The 19,367-nt window shown below is 51.3% G+C and overlaps 1 protein-coding gene across 13 annotated transcripts in view; it reads right to left on the bottom strand.

Annotated features, from left to right (window-relative positions):
* The window catches only part of ARHGEF9 (Cdc42 guanine nucleotide exchange factor 9), a 177,523-nt gene that overhangs the window by 26,651 nt on the left and 131,505 nt on the right, over window positions 1-19,367 (bottom strand). For all 13 annotated transcript variants that reach the window (XM_068205127.1, XM_068205125.1, XM_068205126.1 and 10 more), the window contains 2 exons: window positions 16,355-16,484; window positions 8,270-8,401 (listed from right to left, as the gene is read on the bottom strand). In XM_068205127.1, the coding sequence (XP_068061228.1) occupies window positions 8,270-8,401; window positions 16,355-16,484 (262 nt within the window). The remainder of the gene's footprint in view (window positions 1-8,269; window positions 8,402-16,354; window positions 16,485-19,367) is intronic.

Genomic DNA, 19,367 nt, shown 5'->3' with positions numbered 1-19,367 from the left:
AGGAAACGAGACCTGGCCTGGTCCCAGAGCTTCACCCCATGTGTGCAGCGTTCCAGGAGTTTCATATTCCCCCTGTTAACTCCTGAGTGTGTGGTGTACAGGGGTGGATGGGGAGGCCTCAAGCAGGGGTTTGGATTTAGGATGGTGCCTTTTCTCAGCAGAGAAAAGCTGAGGGTTTACTCTGTGCTAGGTCACACTCGACTTCTCATGCAAATCATCCGTGAAACACAAATGGGGAAAGAGCCATTTCCAGCCGTGAGTCATTAGATCCCTCTCAGGAGCTGACAGGACAGGAGATGCCAGCCACAGAATAATCCATTACAAGTTCCTCACTGCATATGTAGGTTATTGGTGCTCCCGTTTCTCAAACCCTGTATATTCCAGTGGCAAAGAAGCTGCAAAATGACTCAGGGAGGAATTATGTGCTCTGAGGGCATGGATGCAGCCAGGCCCTGTGAGGACAGCTCCTGGGCTCCAGGTAAAATGGCATTTCTCCCTCAGCCCTTCCCCATCTCTACCATGGGATAATGACATTTATTTATTGTACAGATCAGTGGGGAGCTCTAAGCAATCAGTGAGACACACACTGGAGGGCTCTGATGGTGGATCTCTAACAGCTCAAAGCTGTGTGGGAACAGCTCAGCATTTCCCATGCCTTGGGATCAGAGCTGACAGAGCCCAGGGAAGCAGAGGAGGCCTGTGGGCAGCACAGCACAGCCCCTCCAGCCTGAGAGGCACAGGGAGGAGAGGAACAGGCAACAACACAGTGGCTCCTCCAACAGGGATCAGCACTCCATCCCCACCAGCTTTACAGAACATCAGCAGAGCCTTGGAGCCATGAGGGACATCCCTGTCCTGGGGCCAGGGAGGGCATTGTCCTGCTCTGCCCTGGGCTGGGGTGGCCTCACCTCCAGTGCTGGGGCAGTTTTAGGCACAACAATATAAAAAAGATATTTAGCCATTGGAGAGCATCCAAAGGAGGCCATGAGAATGGGGAAGGCTCTGGAGGGGCCTGGAGGAGCAGCTGAGAGCACTTGGTTTGGTTTGTTCAGCTGGAGGAGACTGAGGGGAGATCTCAGTGAGGTCTTTGTCATCCTCCCAAGGGGCAGCAGAGGGGCAGCTCTGATCTCTTCACTTGTGACCAGTGACAGCACCCAGGGAACGGCTGGAGCTGGGCCAGGGCAGGGTCAGGTTGGAGATCAGGAAAGGTTCTTCCCCAGAGGGTGCTGGCACTGCCCAGGCTCCCCAGGAATGGGCACGGCCCCAAGGCTGCCAGAGCTCCAGGAGCGTTGGGACAGCGCTGCCAGGGATGCCAGGGTGGGATTGCTGGGGGGTCTGGGCAGGGATGAAAAGCAGCAATCCCTGCAGATAGGGATTATCTGAGCAGCAGATACCTCAGCAGAGGTGAGTGTCCCCAGTGTCCAGGGGAGAGCAGCCAGCCAAGGATGAGGCTGGACACAGACCCAGCCCTTGGGGAGCAGCTGCCATGGGAATGGGTGATGCCCAGTGAACAGCTGGTGCTGGAATTAGGCAAAGACTAAGCCAGGGCTCACAGCAACTGCACCCAAACACCAGCTCATGGTTTGGGCAAGGCAGAGGTTGGGAAGAGGCTGAGTTGCCTTTTGCACTGAGTTGTGGGTGGGTCTCAGACCCCTCTCTGTGATTTCCCACTGGCCTGGGCACTGACTGCAGAGCAGAGGAGCTGAGTTTTCAAATGTACTCCTGGAACTTGTCCTGATTTTCCTTCTTGCCTGCTCTGTCTCTTCCCTCTGCCCAGCCTGCCGTGAGCAATGAGAGCATGGCACGCTGCCACTTTGCCATGTCTTTGGGTATCTTTAGTCATGAAGGCTTTCAACGTTCTTTGACTTTTTAAAAAAAGATTCCAAGCCTACATTTTTAAAGTCTAATTTACCTTACAGAGACCCTTTGATGAAAGCAGTCCAGCCTGCTTTTCATGAACACCAAGGGGACAGCATTTGTCCATTTAATTTAACTCTAAAATGGCTGAGTGTTCAGATGGGACAGTAACAGTGACACATGGTGGAGTTCAGTGCAGCACCACACTGGGCCTCTCCTCGGTCCAAATGAGACCCTAAAGCTCAATGAACCCTTTGGACTGTTTTTGTCCTAAATATTCTTGATATCAGAAAATAAATCCAAGCCCTGCTAAGAGTTTGGATGCCAGAGCCTGCGAGCTTTGCTCTGAGCCCTCGGACACAGCAGCTGGACTGAGGGAAATGGGGTCTGCTCAGCCCAGCCAGGAATGAGCTAAAGGATGGATCCTATCAGGGACAGAGGGATGTCACCACCACCTCCCGAAACCCTCTCAGCCGCTCGCATCCCACCCCAAACCTGGCAGGAGTGGCCCGGGAGCCAAGCTGCTCTCGGTTTACGTAACTCCTCCCGCACAAGGCCAGCTGTGCCGGAGGTCGGCACATCCCTGCCAAATTATTCAGCACTGTCTGTCTCCTGAGCGGGGAAGAGACGCTGGAGTCATCCTCGGCATCCATGGAGCTGCAGTGTGGATCCGAGAGGGGAGGGCTGGGGCTGAGAGCGTTTGTGTGGCAGTGCTGTTTCACTCCATGGATTCAGTGGGGCAGCACTGGCATTCTGATGCCTTCTTCCACCCCGAGCCCAACCCCTGTGGCTGCAGAGCAGCCAGGCGAGGGCGAGTGCCTTTCCAAAGGACTGGTGGCAGGAGGAGATGGGAAACCCTTGTGCAGCCACATCAGTGCTCTGCTGGCCCGCCCAGCTGCTCCCAGGGGCTTCACATGGTGCTGATGAAAAGCCACAGCAGCAGGGGTAAGTTTTCAGCTCTGGAGGTTTGCCTGTGGGCCAAATTTACACCCACTGCAATTCCAGGAGGGGTAAGTGTGGCACAGAGCATTTTGCAGAGCATCCGGCAAATCTGTATGGTCACAGGAGCCTAAACCTGATCCCTGCCCAGACAACCACACAGAGGTGAAGGACTCCAAATTCAGCCCTTTCTGGATTTTAGCTCCTCCAGTCCCTCTCGCCCCTCTCTGCTCCCCCCAGGCAGTGGAAGGGCAGCAGGTTCCAGGTCAGCATGAGCCCCCTGTGACACTGTGACGTGAGGCCCTGGGACATTGTGTCATGGGCCCCTGTGACACTGCTCAGAACCCATCACCTGCACAGCCCTGCAAAGGCTTGCCCAACATTCCAGGCTGTGAGACCATTCACAGGAATATTTTCTTCCCTGGAGTACCCCTGCCTGAAAGCTGGAGTGCTGTTTCATAATTGGTTTTAATTGCTGGACTTGCCTTCCGTGGCTAAGGGACTGGTGAAGCATCCAAATTCCCTTCCATGCCCTGTGGTCCCACAGAAACCTCTTGCCTGCAGACAGCACCAGCTGGACAAGAGCTCAGGGGTCTGTCAGCAGGGCTGGGGAAACACTGCTCTCTAAAAACTTCATGTCACACTTTGTGACCAAGCCACTGTGCTCTCCTTGGGTGTCTCCATGCCCACCTCATAGAACCATGGAATGTCCTGAGTTGGAAGGGACCCACGAGGATCCTGAGAGCCCAGATCCTGACCCTGCACAGGACACCCCAGGAATCACCCCAGCTCCAGCAGCAGGCTCTGCCTGTCAGGGCAGCACTGAGTCTCTCCCGAGCTGCTGAAACCCAGCGTGACCCATTTCGCCACCTGCTGCAGGCTCGGCCCAGGCCTGACCATAAACGTGGCATTTTGTGGAGATCTGTGTTACTGGGAGAAAAAGAGAAGAGCTGGGAGGTGCTGATGAAGTTGAAAACCCACTTAAAGGAATAAGAACTGTCCCAGGGCTGCTGTGTGTTTGCAAACAAGATTTTTGGCTGCTCCCACAGGCCCTCTTTAGCCTGTAATAAAAGCAGGGCCGTTGTTTTGGTGCAAAGATCACCTCGGTGTTTCCAACAGAAGCTACATGGGAGCTAAACCTTCTTCCACTGAAAGGATTCAGAAATGTCTCTTTTATTTTCCCATTTGGAAACCTGAACTGCAATGGGGTCTGACAGGATTATTTTCTTTACTCCATCTCCTGTAGCACCGCTATTTCTGGCTGGCTGTCTGGCTACTGCTATTAAACTGGTCTCATTTTGCTTCCCATCCAACCTGCTTTGCTCAGGCAGCTCAAGGGGAGACAGCAACAGCAATAAACCACAAGCTGGAGCTTGCACTGCCTCCTGATTACAAGAGACACATAAAAAGCACAAATGAAAACTAAATGTGTTTCATGCAGTCACTGATCTTTCTGCACTGTCAGAAAACACTAAACACGGGGCCCCATCAAGGTCTGCTCAGCTACTGGTGAAAGAAAAGTGGAATTTAGAGCAGTAACTCTGTTAACCCTTCCTACTTCACACTGTCATTCCCAGCCTCATGCCACAGTGCCCTGGAGCCCATTGGGGGAATTCAAATTATTACCCAGAACAGGAAAAAGAAGATCCTCATCTGCTAAGAACCTCGAGCAGCCCCAAAGTGATCATAATTAATGCTGTGTGTCACAGGCCTGGATGTTAAGTACCATGATTTGCAAATCTAAAGCATCTCGGTGTCAAACTCTCTCAGCTTCAGGGTGGTAAGGAAAGTGGACCCTGTGCCTTTAAGGCAACATCTTTTAGTGTTACCATCATCCAGGATTGCCTTCATTTCTTAAAAATTACGGCCAGCATCCCAGAATAGGCATTTTTGTCCTGATTATACACATATGGCAAGGCACACTGAGGCACTGCTTGTTCCTGCCCAGCCTATTCCCTTCTGCCTTCCCAAAAGGCAGTTCTGAATTAGGGTATCCAACCAGCTCTTTGGAAAAGGCAGGAAAAGGCACCACTTTGTCCTCATGGCCACGGCAGTGTCCCAGCCTGTGGTTCAGGAAACATTCACTGGGAGACTTTCACATTGATCCAACAGCTGGAAGTTACCTGGCTTTGCAAGGAAAACCTGGATCCTGAGCTCTCCCAGTGGCTCTGGATCAGGAACTGCTGCACCCAAATTGGTGTTTCAGCATTCAGTTTGTTGAACCCTGGAATAGCTGACAAGGCCATTTCATCTATCAAACTCCTCACGGCCTGGCACCAGGAAAGCATTCAGTGGTGATGTCAGGAAGTGACCAGTACTGTCTCTGGTGGCAAAATCTAAGCCAAAGGGACTTATCTGTAAAGCTTGGAAACTGTTTTTGTGAAAATTATCCCACACAAGTTGCTCTGCAAGCTGTTTGCCAGCAGGGAGAGGTGCCTGCCACAGCGTCAGCTTCTCCACTTGCTGCAGCCCTTGGAAACCTTGGTGCAGCTTTCCTGCTTGGAGGAAAGACTTCAGTACACCCACAGTGGTTGAAATAACCTCTGCCAAGCACATCTGAGTGCAGCCATGGGTAATCACTCACCTCCCAACCCAGGTCTCTGTCTGAAGGCATGGTGCTCATGGAAATGCATTTAGGAATTCCCAGTCTTGCAGCAGGTGTAAAAAAAAGGCAACAACCAGGTGATAATGTCAGGAATGATCACCCTAAGAGTTACTCCCCCTCACAGAAATGCCCTGGCCAGGTGTCCAACAAAAAAAACCAAAAAGGCCCTGAAACCTTGAAACATTTTCAGACACCAAGAGAAAGGGGTGGCAAAGCCTCTGGACAGCAGGACCTGAGCAGAGCAGATGGGCTTTGTCTGGAAATGTGTTACCTGCTGCTGAAAGCAGGCAGCTGGACACTGGAAATACCTGCACAGCCAACAGTGTTCCTCACCCAGGGAACACTGGATGGGCCAGCAGGAAAACCCTCATCTCCCACTGCATGAACTGGGAGCAGGAACCTGCAGGGTGAGCCCACGGGGGAACAAGGTTTGGACAATGGAGCTCACAGGGAGTGCCAGCAGCAGAATTGTCACAGGGCTCTGGGACAGTTTGGTATCAAACTCTGTCCCACCAGGAACTCCTGTATCATCTCCCCACCCACAGGATCCATCTGAATTACCAGGGGATGCAAACACCCTCACAGGTCAGGAAGGAGAGGAGGGTGTGCAGGTAACTGCAGTAAGATCTGGAGGAGTGAGGGATCCTGTCTGAAATATGTGTTTGCCTTCTAAACCACTCAGGATACCTCCCATGCCTTCATCAAACTGAAGCATCTGTGGCATATTTAAATAAGGAACTAGCTCCTTATTTTTATTAAAAAATATCTTTGGGCCAACAAAGATAAAAATCACCATAGTAATTTTTTAAAAAGTATTTTCATATAGACTGTGTCATGATGAAGGATGTTAATTTATTATATACCTGTTAATTTATTACACCTGAAGAAAACCCACAAATGCAGATTTTCTGAAGATTCACTGAGATGTGCCATCCTAAGTGGTTCCAAAGCTGCTCTCAGAGGTGTGTGGATCATATTCCACCCCTCAGTTTTAGAGCAGGGGATAAGGAAGGCTGGCCCCAGCTTCCCAAATCTCGAAGTAAATGGTGCCTCCCTGAGAGGCCCCAGCTCTGAGGCAGAGCTGATGCCGCCTCTGGGGATCTGTCTGGGGGTCAAGACAGCACAGACTACAAACCACCCACATTTATTTCATATATGGGATGTATGGTCCCAAAATGGAGCTAAAACTCCTCTAACTCCAGACTTGGACACTCATTCTGAATAAAGGATAAGTGTGATCAGGATGGGAGAGTCCAGCTGGAACCTCATCTCCCCTCCTAGCCCAAGGCTGAAGAGCAGCAGCTGCACTTTGATGCTGGAAACAGGCACACCGAGGGAGAACTGCAGTGGGGTCTGACCCTGTGCCCACGGGGTCACCAGAGAGACTGCCACCCTGTGCCCTGTCACCCCAGGGCTGGCTGGGCACGCACTGCCACGAGGCCTTGGCAGGTCCTGACACAGAGCCAGGAAAGCCCAGTCCCCCTGCACAACCCACAGGCGTTTCCATGCAGCACCTCCACACCTCCCAAAATGCCTTTTCCTGCAGAAGGGGGAGGACAGTGAAACACTAACACTGGCTGAGCTCTGATGAACCCTGCAAGCCCCCAGCAGCCCGCTGTGAACTGCTGACCACTGTCCACTCGTGCTGATGACCACGGGAACCCCAGCCCTGATTTTCCCAGAGTTAAGGGAATGCTCAATACCTCTCTGGACCAGACCCAGTACAAGCCAGACTGGATGCTGCCTTCTGAATTGGAAATTCAGGGTCACAATCAAAGAGCAGGAGGTCGGCAGCTGTGCCCCTCCAGGCTGACTGCAGCTCTCACTGCTGCTCTGTGCATGCTCCTGTACAGGGCTGGGCAAGCAGGGAAAGGCACAGCAACAAGTGGGGGAAACAAGCACAGGCATTCCAGAAGGCAGAACTTCAGTCAGCCATGACTCAGGAGAAGAAAGTGCCACCCACTGCAGTGCCCGGGCCACGCAGGGGGCAGTGATGCCGCGCTGAGTCAGGAGCCACCCACGTCCCCACCCGCGCCCTTCCCACGGTGCCAGGGCCTCCTCAGAGGGTGCCAGGCTCAGCCTGTCCTGAGCTCAGGGGCTGTGACAGGAACACAGCCCTATGCTGTCCCAGCAACACTCCCATGCACAGTTCTGTGTGGCTGCAGGGAGTGACAGCAAATCCTGACCTGTCACAGCCAGCACTGAGGAGCTCTGTCCCTTTGTGTCACACAGGTGTGGTGGCAGCGAGCTGGGGTCACCTCAGTGGGACACATGGGTACCAGAGCTGCTGCTGGACACAGTTTCTGTGAATCACAGCTCACCTGCTGCTACTAACCCCACAGCACACCAGCACCAGCATCCTGCATTGCCCTCCCTCCTTCTCCGTGGCTTCCTCCAGTTTTTGCCCTGTAAAACCCAGCACAGCTGAGACAGGAGGCTGAGGCTTGAAAAGCCTCTCCCCAAGCACCAGCACAGACACCCAGCACAGCCTGGCTGCTGCTCATCACCATCTCAATGCAGCAATTGGGCTGTCAGCCCCAGTGCCAGGTTTTGTAGTTCATACAGGAATTGCAGGGCTATCTAATCCCAGATCATACACTGCAGCCAAAACCTAAAACGAGAAGGGAGGCAACGAGCCAAACCAGGGGCACATGAGATAGAGGCATGAAAAGAGCAAGCGGAGGCTGGATTTGCTATGAGCACAAAAATCCCTCTATCACAGAGTTCTCCCCACCCCGAGCATGCGGACTGTCCTTCCTCAGGGCTCTCCACACCCTCTTCTGCACGTGCAGCCAAAAGCCACCGTGCCCTGAAAACCACTTTGGACTGGCAAGCCTGCCCACAGCATGCCCTTAGCTGTGTCCTTACCTTCTTGCAGAGAACCATCTGGTGATCAAAGAGAAAGAAAACTCGCTGCTGGTTCCGTCCATAAGGCTGGTAAATCCAGGACATCTCTCCCGTGTAGATCAGCTCTGAGCTGCGGTCCAAGATATCGTCTCCCTGGAGGGCACAGGGAACGAGGCTGAGTCAACTGCACTGAAAAGTTTGTCTTTGCACGATGGGCAGAAGCAGCAATTTATTAAGATTTTGGCCCTTCTGCAGCTGTCAAAGCCACCCCACCTGATTTCGGACCAGAGATTGGGACTGGGGGATAATTCTGAAGGAAGGGGAATAAATGAAAGAGGTGTGGGTGCTTGAAACATGCTCACTGCAGCTCAGACTGCAGTGGGGAAAGAGCTGCCCCAGACACTGTCCCCACTGCCCTCTCCAGGTACCCCCAGACTCTTGGATCTTGCTGCAGGTGCTGGTGGCATCATGAAAACAAAGCCCCTTCCTCCTGCCCATCCTGGAGGCACTTGGAATTCAGGGCACCAAATTCCCTGCACGCCCTCCCTTTAGAAGAGCATCCCAAAGCACTTCCCCTCCTGAAATCTCCAGCCAGCTACAAAAGCCTGGGACACATTGGGGCAGCAGTTCCCCATCTCTGAGGCTGCCAGAACTCAGCCCTCTGGATTGCTGCCTCTCTTCTCACTCATCCAGGCACTGCCAGTCCCTTCTCCCACAGCTCATTAGAGCTCCCCACCTCCAAAATCCTGTCAGGACCACCCTGGCTCCTGTGGCAGCCCCAGCCCCCGCCGGCTGGCCAGGCCTCCCTGCTGGCTGCCAGAGTGCCCTCACCCTTCCCTGCCTCCGGCTAATGCTTGTTTTCCTCTCCCGAGTTTTTTTTAAGGATTCATGAGCAGATGGTCTTGAAAACACAGTGCTCTCTCTCCCACTCTCTGAGAGAACAAATGCACTCACCCTCCACTAATTGGAATGAGCTGGACTTTTTAAAAAGTTAATTAAAATCTATTTATTAAAAATGGGTGAATTCACCACCACCTGCCCTGTGGGCATCTCGGCGGAGCACCGCGGAAGGAGGAGGCGGGATGGCTCCAGCTGAAAGGTAAGGAGCAGCACTCAGGAGAGCATTCAGGAGCAGCACTCAGGAGCAGCACTCAGGAGCAAGACAGAAAAGAGCTTTTTTTTTTTCTTTTTGGCTGTGAACTACTGCAGTTCTGGCTTTGATGCCAAGATGGAACCGATTTCTGGGACGAGAGCATCCCAAAAATCCCAGCAAACAGCTTGTCGAGGTTCAGCCAGCTATGGGGGGCATCTAGCTAGACACACACTTGTGGTGCTGCTCGCACTTGCAGGTGCCAAGGCAGCCAGGAGTTCCCCCCACTCCTGGTTCCGTGGTGAGGATTTCAAACTGCTGCTCAGGTAAATGTGTAATTAACCTCTCAGCATTGATTGGGAGCGACCGCCTGTGTCCCCAGGCCCTGTGGCAGCAGCAGCTTCATTAAGTCACTGCATCACCAAGCTGCAGCACAGACTTCCAAATGGCCTTAGCCAGGGCTTTATCCACCTCCCTGCCTCGCTCCTGTGCCTGTGCTCCCCAGGGGCTCACGAGGGATGGCTTCCCAGGGCCACAGAGGGTCACTGCCCACAGGGATGGGCTGTGATCACCCAGTGCCTCAGCAGGGTCCCACTTCAGCCTGGCCAGAGCCCAGGGACCGAGTGCCGCTGCCACAGCTCAGGGGGACATGAGCCCCAGAACAAGAAGCCTCTGAAGAAAACACACCAGCCCCAGAAACTGTGAGATTTCCTGGCTACACGTGAGCTTACATGAAGAAGATTCCCACAAGCCTATGGATGGGAGCTTTAGGAGAGGGGGCGAGCTTAGGAGAGGCTGTCTGCTAAAAATAGAAAGCCAGCTTTGTCTTTTACTCCTGTGGTAGCATCTGAAGCCTGAGGACACACAGAGGGCTCTGTAAACACTTCTACTTGATTAGCTGAATCCAAACTGTGTAGTCCCTGCAAGCAACATAAGCCAAAAACATCCAGATCCGAAATGATGGGATTTGTATTGCATTTCTTATGTGGAGAAAACAATTTCTATATCCAGTCTATAGGCCAGAAATAGCTGATTTCCCACTTGGGGTGAGCAAATTGGGAAATGCAGATTGCAAAGAGTTTGGGACTGGCACGTGGCTGTCAGAAGCAGCGTGTCCATGGTCCTGTCCTGCTCCTCCAGCCTGGGCTGCTGTGCCAATTCCCACAGCGGAGCCTCAGGGCACAACCTCTGAACCTCCAAAGGCTTTTCTTGTCCTGACACAGTTGTACCTCTCTGAAAAGCACAAATTGTCTTCTCCTGGTCCCCACTGAGGGGCTCAGGGGGCAGTTGCAGGGTAGAGGGCAAAGAGAGACATTGGCTTTTCAGCTCCACTGCCACCGTGGCTCTGCCAGCACGCCTCAATCCCTGCTCCAGACAGACCTCCCCAAATGTCTGTCCCAGTCCCATGCCTCCAAATCTGTACAGAACCAGGAAAAAAAAAAATCTCCTTTTTCTTCTCCATTTTTTTCCAGCTCCCACAGAGGCTGGATCATCCGTATCCTTCTGTAAGTTAAGATAAATGCTGCTGAAAAAGGAAGAGGCTGAACTTTTAGTTGCTCTAAAGTGGCAGACGTTCAGCAGAGCACAGCAGCAGAGTGGCCAAGAGAAACCCTGACTCCTGACACCTTTCCCAACCTGAGTTTTGACCCAGAAGCCTCCAGAAAACCCCTCAGCTTCCCCCCCAGACGCATGCAGGGTTTTCATGCACATCCTGCAGCATCCAGAGGGAGCCAGGGAAAGCTGGCTCCTCTCTTCCCCACGCCGTGCCAGGCAGAGCCCCAGTCCCTCGTGTGCAGCACTGGGAGCAGAAGGACCCGGCTCTGGGCTGGATGCGAGCTCCCTCGAGCCCTGCAGTGACACACTGAGTCCCCAGTCCCCACAGGCCACTCCTGGCTGTGACAGCTCGGGGTCAGCTCTGCTGCTGCTGCCTGGAAGGGTGTGCATCCCCAGCTCCCCAGTGCTGCTGCAGTGAGCACCACGCTCTGTGATGGGCAGCTGGCAGGAACCACAGAGGTTTAAGAGTGTCATGAAATAAATGGGAGCACCAGGACACCAAGGAAGGGCTGGCACTGAGAACTGCTCCCCCTCCCAGACACTTCCCCGGGCTCGGGAATGCTCAGAGCCCACCGGAGCTGCCCCTCTGCCCCCAGCCCACCCTGACACGGCCCCGTGCTGTCCCTGCTGGGCACCAGGAGGGGATTTGTGCCCTTTCCAGCTCCCAGGGAGCCAGCAGGGCTCTCTCGTGCCTGACACTGCTGTTCTGCAATTAGAGACTGACAGGCTGATTAGCACCCGGGGCTACACTGAGATCACAAAAACGAACGCCAGCGAAATGTTGTCCTTTTCAACAAGCTCAGTTCTGATACCTTCTGTTGCTGGGGGAAAAAAATAAAAGAAGGAGAAAAAAGAAGGCTCCATTTCAGTCCCTGCCGTGGTTTTTTTTCCCAGGAGGATTTCTCATCAGGCTGTCCTCACTTTGGTGGTTACAGGCAGCTTCCTATCGTGGCACTCTTGGATTCACTAATGCAGTATCAGGCTGAGGCCAGTGATTATAGATTACATAATTAAGGGCAGCAAGTCCTGATTTAAAGGACCCGTAAATAACAGGAAGGAAAAGAAATTTAAAAGGACAATGCTCATTAAATTTCTCAAGTATCTATATATTTCTGCCTTCATGGAAATTTAATACTCTTGGAAGCTGCCATAGTGGCAACCCATGGGAATCTTTGGTAGAAATATCTAAATATCTACACAAACCAAAGTAATCTGTTTAAATAGCTCAAACCTATCCAAGCTGATGAGCAAGGCTCTGTCCTCTGCCAAACCTGGTTAACTGTCCCCTGTTGGATCAGGGACCTCCACAGATCTCCTCCCAGGGAAGATCTCTCCCTCCTGTGAGAAAAAACTGGGCTGAAAGGGAAGAAAGTGTGGCTGGAGAGGGAGCCTGAACTGCTGCAGTGATTGCTGCTTCATTTTGTTTTGATGTAGTTCAAGAGCTGTGTGAAAAGGCATAAAATTGAGCAATTCCAGGTGTGCTGAGGCACAGACCTGTTTTCCATCTCCACATCATCCATACAGGGCACTCGGGGAGCCTGAGCTGAGCCCTGCCCATGGGAACAGAGCCCAGATCTGCCTAGAAGCAGAGCCCAGCGAGCTGGGCATGGTGACACGGGTGGCACAGGTGACACAGGGCTCCTCAGGCTCACAGGATCCATCTAGAGGGCAGAAGAGAGGGACCAGGAGCAGAAGGGAAGGCAGGGACATAGCTCTGAGGGGTGTAAATACAGCCTTGGGGCTGGCAAAGACTTGGAAATGATGATGGGCTTTGTGGAAATCTCTTTTAATCCTGCTCTGTGTGTGTGTGTGTGGAGCTATTCCCACCAAGCTTTGAGGGCTGGAGCTCCCTCTGAGGGCAGGAACAGAGGAGGGAGAGAGCAGCAAAGGCTGCCCAGGATGCTCTGGCTGCCCCCTTTGAAGCCAGCTCTGTGTGGTGGTTTGCCTTGCTGCCTTTAAATGTCACTGGTCTGATCTGAGGGTGTGTCACTGCAAGCACGGGGACGATGCTGAGCGGGGGGGAATGGAGCTGGAACATCAGGGAACACTTCAGAACTGAAAGGCACTGAAAGGGCTCGGTGGGAGGTGGTGGAAGCCCCAAATTCTGAGCCATTACCAGCTCAAAGAACAAAAGACACTGGAGGACTGGTGTGGGCAGCACCTCTCTGGGTCTGTTTATACGCTGGGAATTCAGGTTACAAAATAAATAAGTGACTCACACGTGGCAGCAGACCAAGCCAGGCTTCTCAGTCAAGCCCACATTGCCACAAATTACACAGGAACTCATCTCAGAGTGACTGGGATTATTCCTGATTTACAGCAGCCAGTGAGATCAGGATCTGCCCTTACAATTCTGCTCAGTCATTACTTGTCTAAAGATGCCAAAGCTGCCAATAATTCCTTAAGACTTCAGGCCTGGCTGTCCCTCGTGCCAGGCCACCCTTTCCTGGTCCCACTGGCAAGATAAACAATCAGATCCTGCTTGCAGGATTTCTTGGGGAAAACCTCTGTCTTTTGTCAAGGATATTTGCAGTTTTCAAATACTCACCCTGAAATTCACCACCATGGGGCCATGCATGTGATAAATTTTTATCCCATGGAGGGGATAAAAATGATTCCTAAAATATGGGATTCAGTAAAATCCCTCTGCTTAAAGCAGCTTGGACACAGCCTTACCTTTTCTATTTGTTTTAGGATCAGCATTCCCAACACCACCTCCACTTGCAAGAAAATGTGCACACATTTTATATATGAGAACATTTCAGATATTCCCTCACTAAGTATTTTTTGTTTGGTTGGGAATTTTCCCTTCTTCTTTAAAAAAATCTTTTTCCACCATCTCCTGACAAAACATGGGTAAATTTAGAAATGAAAACGCAACTTCAGAGCAGAGAATCAGCATCATCAGTCTCAAGATGCTGAGGAAAAACAGACATTCCTCCAAATGAAATATTTCCACGTGCTGCAACATTCAGCCACTGAAATCATTCGTGAAGTGCCAACGTGGTGGGAATTTGGGATTAGCTCTATCTTGTGCCCTGCCTGCATTTCTGGTGGAAAAAGACTGAACTGGTAATTTTTTACACCTGGTTCCTGTTTTCTTGCTGTCACCAGGGGGTCGCAGGAAGGCTGTGCTGTGCCTGTGCTCTGGAGCCACTGGGATGGACAGAACAGGTACAGAAAGGTCTGATTAGAGTAGGAGCAAGGCCAGGAAAGCTGGGAATTACAGCTGGGGGTTCCTCTCTCTGCTCAGGGAGCTCCACACAGACTGGACAGGCCTTGTGGCAGCACAGCACTGACAGCAAACACCAACTGGGAGCTGTGCTCTTCTCCTCAAACCACAACTGTCCCTTCCCCACAGCCTGGAGAGGCTGGGGACACACACCAGGAGGTCCCTCCTGTACCCCAAAACTGCACAGGAGACAAAGCTCTGAGCCCTCAGGGGGTGGGTGAGGAGCCAACCCTGATGCTCCATGTCCTGGGGACATCCCTGCAGCCACCAAGTGGGATTTGGGGTCTGCAGTGCCTAGGGAACACCTGCACACATCTCAGCAAATTTAAGCACTTGCCGAAGATCCAATCTTTTCATTTCTCCCACTCTCTTCCTGCATTACACTGTGGCTCACTCCTGGGTATTTTGGGTTTCTGTGCATCCTTCTGGCTGTTTCATGGACAGCTGTGCAGTGGGGGCTGGATCTGGTGATTCAGAACTGCTTTAGAGGAAGGAATCAAGCAGTGAAATCCTCTGCTGGGTCCAGCTCTCATCCTCTACTTTCTCATCAAAACTCTGTGACTCTTCTTGATCCAAAATCCAGAATAAAAAGGGCAAGGAGGGTGTTTTCCTTTGACCAGGAGCTGTGTTCCCATGGGATTTCTGAGCACACCAGCAGCAGGTTGTGCTATGTTATGAGAAGCTGAAGGATGTTGCTGCAATAATGTGCTCAAAATCTGGAATAGCTGAAAAAAACCTGGAAGAATAATTTGGCAAGTGCCTGAGGATGGGATGGAGATAAAGAATGGGTACTGCTAAGCAGGACTGAATTATCAAGGACAGGGCTAAATAAAAATGAATTATCAACTGAGCTAATGGAAGAGAAAAAGCAACTGCTATTCCATAGATCCTGTGTGGAGGTCACCTTGTCTTCCCTCTCACACATGAATATTCACTGGCTTGGAATGGATCTGTCCTTAATTGAGATTTATTTAGAGTGAGGGTCTCAGAGCTCCTCACAAATGACCCGCATTAGCTCATCCCATGGCACACTCCAGGGCTGAGCGTGGAGCTGATGGTCCTGTGCCTCCTGCAGAGCAGTTTCCTCATTCTGGAAATGAGTCTGCCTGGCAGTGAGAGATGTTCCTGAGCAGTAAAACAATCAGACACATTGTCTGTGCTCTCTGTTCTCCCAGCCAGCCACAATCCCAGCTCTGATTGCTGCATTTATGTGTTTTATTGTGTGTTTTATCACCAGATCCAGGGTGATAAACCTCCATCCTCCATCACAGCAATGAAACTAGTTCAGCCAAGGAGGACACAGGTGATGCACCTGTATTTCGCTCCCTCTCCTCCCAGCCTTCGCAGATCTTTGCCAGAAATAAAAGAATTAAAGGATGAACGCCTCTTTCCCATACACTCATTTCCACAGAATGATCCCCATGACTGGAATGTGGAGTTATTTCAGACTTCACAAGTGAGGAAGCCGAAAGGCTGCTCCATCACTCTGATTATCTCCTTGCTGAACACATGGGCTGATGACAACAGCGAGAGGATTTACAAAAACGTTTGTCCTCAATCTGCTGCAAAACCCTATTTGTGGATTACTTCCATACAATCATTTTTAAAAATCAGGGACGAAAAGAAAGGAAGAACATAATTTTAGTATGGCTTTTCTTCCAAACACATGGCACAAATGTAGAGACTGAAGGCCTGCTGGTGAGGAATCCTTCTGCTGACTCTGCCTTCCCTGTGCCTCTCAGCTCCTTAATTACACCATCACTACACATAGGGCTGGTTCAGAAATATCTTTAAGTGGGATGTCATTTATGAAATGCAAATAGCATCTCTAACTCCAGTTTAACAGTTTGGCTTCCAGTCATAAAGCAACCCCCAGAAGGATTTTCTTCATTTTCTTAACCTCTTGCAATTTCCAGGGCTTTTTGCCACGTCTTTCCCTCCCTCCTCCCCAGTGACACAGCACAGAGGCAGAATGCACATGGTGTTTGCTCCAAGTCTCACCTACTACCAGCACTGCAACCACAAAAGTCACTCCAGGTTGCTAGTGATGAAATTGGAGCTGGATTTTCTTTAGGGAACCATTAATGTTTGAGCACCACCCCAAAGTCACGATTGTGCCGTCTCCACCCCAGGCTTCATCCCAAACTGTGGGAAATGAACTACACGGTCTTATTAGCTAACTCAAGAACAGCCTGGAATTTGCCAGGTTGCCAGGCCAGGTTTACTGTACCTCCCAGTCCAGGACAGAGGCCTGCCACTGAGCTATCTTGTCGATGTTCTCCAGCCTCCGCTTGCGCTCGTTGATCTGGAGGGTGACGTTCCTCATGACGGCGAGGGCAGCGGCCACGTACCTGTAGTCACTGGACACAGAGGGAAAGGCCATCAAAGGTAGCAGGACATGCCCAGGAGTCTGTCACAACCTCACCAGCCCAAAGGGACACGGGCAGGGGTGACCCCTCAGTGCTACAATGGGATTTTTCCATCTGGATTGTCACAATGGAGCAGCTCGATGGAAACTGGAGCTGGGAGCCCAGTCTGGCCTCGACCAACCCAGCACTGGTGAGCCCTTTGCAGCCTCAAGGAGCCCAGCTGAAGAGCATTCTAAAGACAGGCTGAACACTTTTACAGCCTCTGTCTCTAGGCCTGGATTTTTCTGGTTTTAAAATGAATGTTTAGTAAAAGGTTCATTTAGACAAAGACCAGAGGACTTTCCAAGCCACTCCCAGAGCAGTCACCCCATGGAATTCACTCTCACTGCAGATTTCAGGTGAGCAAATCAAACAACTCTTTATTTGTATTTTTTTTTCCCTGCATGGCCCTGTGAGTGCAGTAACACAGAGTGAGAACAGGCTCCTGCCAGGGCCACTGAGGATGATGATCAGTCTTTTCAAAAAGTGATGCTGAAATCAATGCCATTGATTCCTGCCCTGTGCCTGCTTTTCCATTCCAAGGAGCTGTAACGTTAATTTCCATTGGGAAGACAGGCAAGGCCAGCTGCCACAGCACCACCACAATGTATTATTAACTTAAGGGCTGCTATTGATTGCTGACTAATGAGAAAAACTGCCATCTTGGGCAGCTGCAGGGGGAATGGCTTTATTGATTATTGCTAAGGATTGTGCTGGTGACAGCTAAGAGAGGGGTGAATACTGGGAATTAGATCCCCTCTCCATGTGTTCCCAGCAGGATAAATACTAATAATAACACAATGTGATATACAAAAAATATTATTTGCTATTTTGGCATTCTTGCTGGGATGAAATCTTGAGTTGAGTTTTCATTTTGTTCCTAAATTCTTATGTCAAAAATCTAGGTGTGGTTAAAAATAACCCCACAAATTCCAGGACAGCAGGACTGGGCCTTCAGCAAAATAAAGGAAAATAGAGGATGGGCTGCCTGATATATCCATCACAGAGAGGTCTGGGTTGGAGGGGGGGGACCTTAAAGCCCATCCAGCTCCACCCCTGCCATGGGCAGGGACATCTTCCACTGTCCCAGGGTGCTCCAAGTCCCATCCAACCCAGCCTTGGACACTTCCAGGGATGGAAGGGCTTATGCTACACAATGAAGAAGTTCTTGTGCCTTCCTCTGTGTGAGCATCTGTGTGAAGGGAGCGTTGGTTGTGTAAGGCAGGAAAGGAGCTGTGTCAGGGGGACATCGGGGTGGCCTGGAGAACATCCATGGATTCTATAGGGAAACAGGGAAGTGCCTACAGCCAGGAAGGATCTGGAGAGGCAGTGAGAGGTGCAGGGTTTGCAGACAGTCACCAATGATCTCCCAGCAGTGATCTTCATGCTCAGAAGGGAAGGCACTCCCTGGCAGAGTCTCCTCACGTCACAACATCCCCAACTCCAGCTCCCTTCTGCTCTGGGAATGCTCAGGATTCCAGCAAGCTGCACTTAGGACTGTCCTATATTTAATTAATATTAAACTGGAGTAGATCTTTAAGAGGTGAACAGATGTGGCTTTGTGAAAAATTCAAACGAACCAGGCTGCAGACAGGCAGGGAAGGAGGGAGGCAGGCTCTGAGCTCACCCCCATCCTGCCTCCATGCAGAGTGGGACGGTGCCAGCCGTTTATCTTGGGAATGCTAATTCCCTAATTCCACTGAGAAAACCCCAGCAATGTTTTCCTGTCATGCTGTAATGAAGAAAAGGCTCAGGACTGAACTTTTTGGGCTCCCAGCCCATGTCTGTGGCAGAGCTGGCAAAAACTTAGAAGAAAAAAACAACAGGAGCAGAGCATTTGGCCATGAAGCAATAATAGGATCCCATTAACCATGAGATGAAGGTAAATAAATGGTTTGTCAATTCTGCTGGGGCTGCAGTGATCACTTCCCAGTGCTCCATCAGAATCCAAGTCTAGATCCTTGCCAAGCATCACGTGCTATCTCTGGGGAGCGTGCTCTGGATTCTGGTCTCAGCATTGCCCTGACCTGGTGCAGGGAAAATCCACAGCTCTGCAGGTGTGGTGGTAGTGAAAAGGAAGGAAAAAACCAAAAAGAGGATCATGTTCCTCTGTTAGATGAAGCTCACATCCCTGCTTTCCCTGGGAATCCTGTGCTTTCCCATGTTCTGCCTCACTCCAGGCTGGGATATGGCACCACTGTGCAGCCACAGGTTTCCTCCCGGTGCTGTCAGAGCTTCAGGGGTTACTCCTCCTAATGCAAGGTGAGCAAACCTCCCCTTGCAAACCCTGTCTTCCCTTCCCAGAGCATGGAGGAACAGGAGAAACAGGGTGTCCATGGCAATCCAGTGCCACAGAGTCCTCAGGCTGAGTCACCCAACTGCTGCTGACCATGGAGAGCTCCCAAGGCTCCTCAGAACACGACTCTGTGTGATTCCTTAACAACATGGTGAGTTTAAAACATCCCACAGGGAACAGGAACGTGCTCCCAAAATAAAATAACCCAACCCTGGTGTTATCACACTGCCCACATCTCCCCCTTTGCTGTGGCTCCCAAATAACTCACAGAGGGTCATTTTAAACACCCTCCTGCTGGGAAGCCACATCTGAGCTCCCAGCCAGTGCTGTGGGTCCTCCCATGGCTGCTGAAGGGAAAACCCACAACCTGTGGGATCCCAGAGCTGCTTTCTTATACCCCGAGGTTCCCACGAGTCCATTCCAAGTTTGATTTTGTCTTTGAGAAAGCAGGAATTGGATCTGAAGCCAAAAGCTTGACCAAATTGGTGATTTTGGGCATTTGGCTACCCTGAGTCACTCAGACTTGTGGGTCAGGTCAA

Source organism: Anomalospiza imberbis, chromosome 14 (genome assembly GCF_031753505.1).
Source record: "Anomalospiza imberbis isolate Cuckoo-Finch-1a 21T00152 chromosome 14, ASM3175350v1, whole genome shotgun sequence".
Taxonomy (NCBI): domain Eukaryota; kingdom Metazoa; phylum Chordata; class Aves; order Passeriformes; family Viduidae; genus Anomalospiza; species Anomalospiza imberbis.
This window is presented reverse-complemented; position numbering and strand designations above follow the sequence as displayed.